This window comes from Gymnoscopelus microlampas (assembly GCF_963454915.1).
Source record: "Gymnoscopelus microlampas genome assembly, chromosome: 4".
Lineage (NCBI taxonomy): Eukaryota > Metazoa > Chordata > Actinopteri > Myctophiformes > Myctophidae > Gymnoscopelus > Gymnoscopelus microlampas.
Window position 1 is genome coordinate 4,851,898 of NC_139941.1, and position 2,781 is coordinate 4,854,678.

Consider the following 2,781-nt stretch of genomic DNA (forward strand, 5'->3'; position numbering starts at 1 on the left):
CCCTAAATTAAAAAAGACACACGATCTACAAGCACACAACACGTCGCATCGCGACACAACTGCGACGTGTTGTGTGCTTGTAGATCTGCTATTTTCAGTAGTTTGGGTCCCGGGGAGACATTTAATTTCTCTTTTGGGTCTCAAGCTCAAATGTTTGGGAACCACTGCCCTATAGGGCGTAGCAGTGGTGCCACAGATAGAAACCCCATTATTTTGTCTGCCACTGTGCCCTATAGACAGATATAAGGATATATAACATTAATATACATTCAATTTAACCGTCTACAGTAGAGAGGTGTCCAGAGCATCACAAATATGTCAGATGTTTAAATGCTACACATTTACAATGTTCATTTATAGGCCAATATTGTAACAAGTGCTGACAATACAGTGTAAAGCAGTGTTCAGAACGTCTCATTTTAAGTCATTTCCATATAATTATATGGGAAAAAAAGAAGCTGGTATTGTTGTTTAGATATAGTATGTATATGTAAATATCAAAAGTTGTCCATTATCTGTTGCCTTACCTTTGATAACAATAATTTAATAACAATAATAATATTGTAATTATTGGGTTTGTCAGATCCATATAAAACAACAGTCGGGGTCGGTTCTGTGACATCTCTCAACAAGTTTCACGGGTCCAATTAAGGTTTGGGGTCCGTCATTAAAAACAAAACAAAAAACAAACAAACAAACAAAACAAAAAAACGTTGAAACCAATCGGATCTCAGAACAAATTTCTTGGTCCATTAAGGTTCATCTTTCGCGGGTAATTTTTGACCTCCGAAGATCTCCGCTGTAAATTACAATAACGACTTCTACTGAAGCCAAGAGGTCCACCGGTTCAATCCCTGCCGCAGCCCCGCTGTGTCCTTGAACAAGACGATGAACCTCACCCCGCCCGGGAGGACCCTAAGAGCACTGTTTCTCAACGTCCGTTTCGGTATTTAACTGAGAGTGTACAAATGAAACCAAATGGACCCATACGGGTCCATTTGGTTTCATGTGTACACTCTCAGTTATATTAACACTGAGAATTGCACAGTGTGGACTGGGGGGTCCCAGAGATACAAAACATGTGTAACACTCTCAGTGTTAAGGGTCCATTTGGAACCCTGGTGGCCTTTAGAGATCAAAGGTCAGTCAGTGTTTGTTTGTTAGCTGTGCGGCGGTTCCGATTGGCCGTCAGCAGGCGGCTGTGGGTGGGGCGGGGCTTCAGGTTGTCCGTCACCCTGGTAACCATTGGCGTGCCGCCCGTTAGACACCTAAACCGAGAGACAACACATGCGCAGACACACGCACGCACACACGCACGCACACACACACACACACACACACACACACACACTTAATACTTTAATTATTACTCTCTTAGAAAAGTAATTAGTTACAATGCTCGTCACACTACTTCTGTGTACTTCAAAGTTAACACACTTCAAAGTTAACACAGACGTCCCAGAGGTGTTATTATGGATCCCACCGCAGTTCTAGGCAAAACCCGCTGTGATTGCAACTATGCCTAAACCTAACCTTAACCTTAGTAAAACTATGCCTAAACCTAAACCTAACCTCAGTAAGACTATGCCTAAACCTAACCTTAACCTTAGTAAAACTATGCCTAAACCTAAACCTAACCTCAGTAAGACTATGCCTAAACCTAACCTTAACCTTAGTAAAACTATGCCTAAACCTAAACCTAACCTCAGTAAGACTATGCCTAAACCTAACCTTAACCTTAGTAAAACTATGCCTAAACCTAACCTTAACCGTAGTAAAACTATGCCTAAACCTAAACTCAGTAAGACTATGCCTAAACCTAGCCTCAGTAAAACTATGCCTGCCAGGGAGCCAATCAGACACAGGTAAGGCGGGTCTATCCTATAACGTTGGTGGGATTCATAATCAAGCGTCACAGAGAGACAAACAGAGAGACAGGCAGACAGACAGACAGACAGACAGAGAGCACACACACACACACACACACACACACACACACACACACACACACACACACACACACACACACACACACACACACACACACACACACACACACACACACACACACACACACACACACAGAAGTGTCTCACCTTTCTTCAGGATGTGGAGAAGCAGTGAGACAGGCATTGTTAGACAGTTAGTCAGGGACACGCCCACATTGACAGCATGTCACAAGTTCATGTTTTTATCCATAACAAATCTGATATTCCACAATTAGTGCAGATATTGTATTTCTTTCATAAAGTGACTAATTCAAAACTGTATAATTATTGTACACACACACACACACACACACACACACACACACACACACACACACACACACACACACACACACACACACACACACACACACACACACACACACACACACACACACACACACACACACACACACACACACACACACACACCTGTAGGGGTTGTGTTTCAGCAGGCGGTGGGTTTTTCCTGCTCATGACGACGGTCTCTCGGAGCTTCAGCAGGGTGTAAGTTAGCGTGACCCAGGGGGCGCCACTGAGCCCCCACGCCGGCCGGCTCCACTCCTCCTGCTCCTCCTGGTGGCAGAGGGTTGTCACCGTCATGAAAATGTTACTTGACCATTAATAGGCTCTATGCACAGCAGCCATATTGTGAAGACATTCACAGGTGTTACTAATGATACTAATGAAGGCCCTGGTCAAACAGAGTCAGGGTGCTAATATTGTGCATGTTGGCCCACTGGAAACACCAGTGGGTCTACAGTTGGGGTCCAGGGACCCTCATGGGCTTCCA

General features: G+C 44.1%; 1 protein-coding gene across 2 annotated transcripts in view; it reads right to left on the bottom strand.

Annotated features, from left to right (window-relative positions):
• Window positions 1-1,002: 1,002 nt before the first annotated feature.
• LOC311044272 (major facilitator superfamily domain-containing protein 6-A-like) overlaps window positions 1,003-2,781 on the bottom strand; it is a 31,917-nt gene continuing 30,138 nt past the window's right edge. The window contains exons 13-14 of one of the 2 annotated variants that reach the window (XM_084055722.1): window positions 2,421-2,564; window positions 1,003-1,268 (exon numbers count right to left, since the gene is read on the bottom strand). In XM_084055722.1, coding sequence (XP_083911848.1) covers window positions 1,161-1,268; window positions 2,421-2,564 — 252 coding nt within the window. In that variant the 3' untranslated portion in view covers window positions 1,003-1,160. Of the gene's footprint in view, window positions 1,269-2,416; window positions 2,565-2,781 lie in introns of both variants that reach the window. The other variant, XM_084055723.1, reaches the window with a different exon arrangement.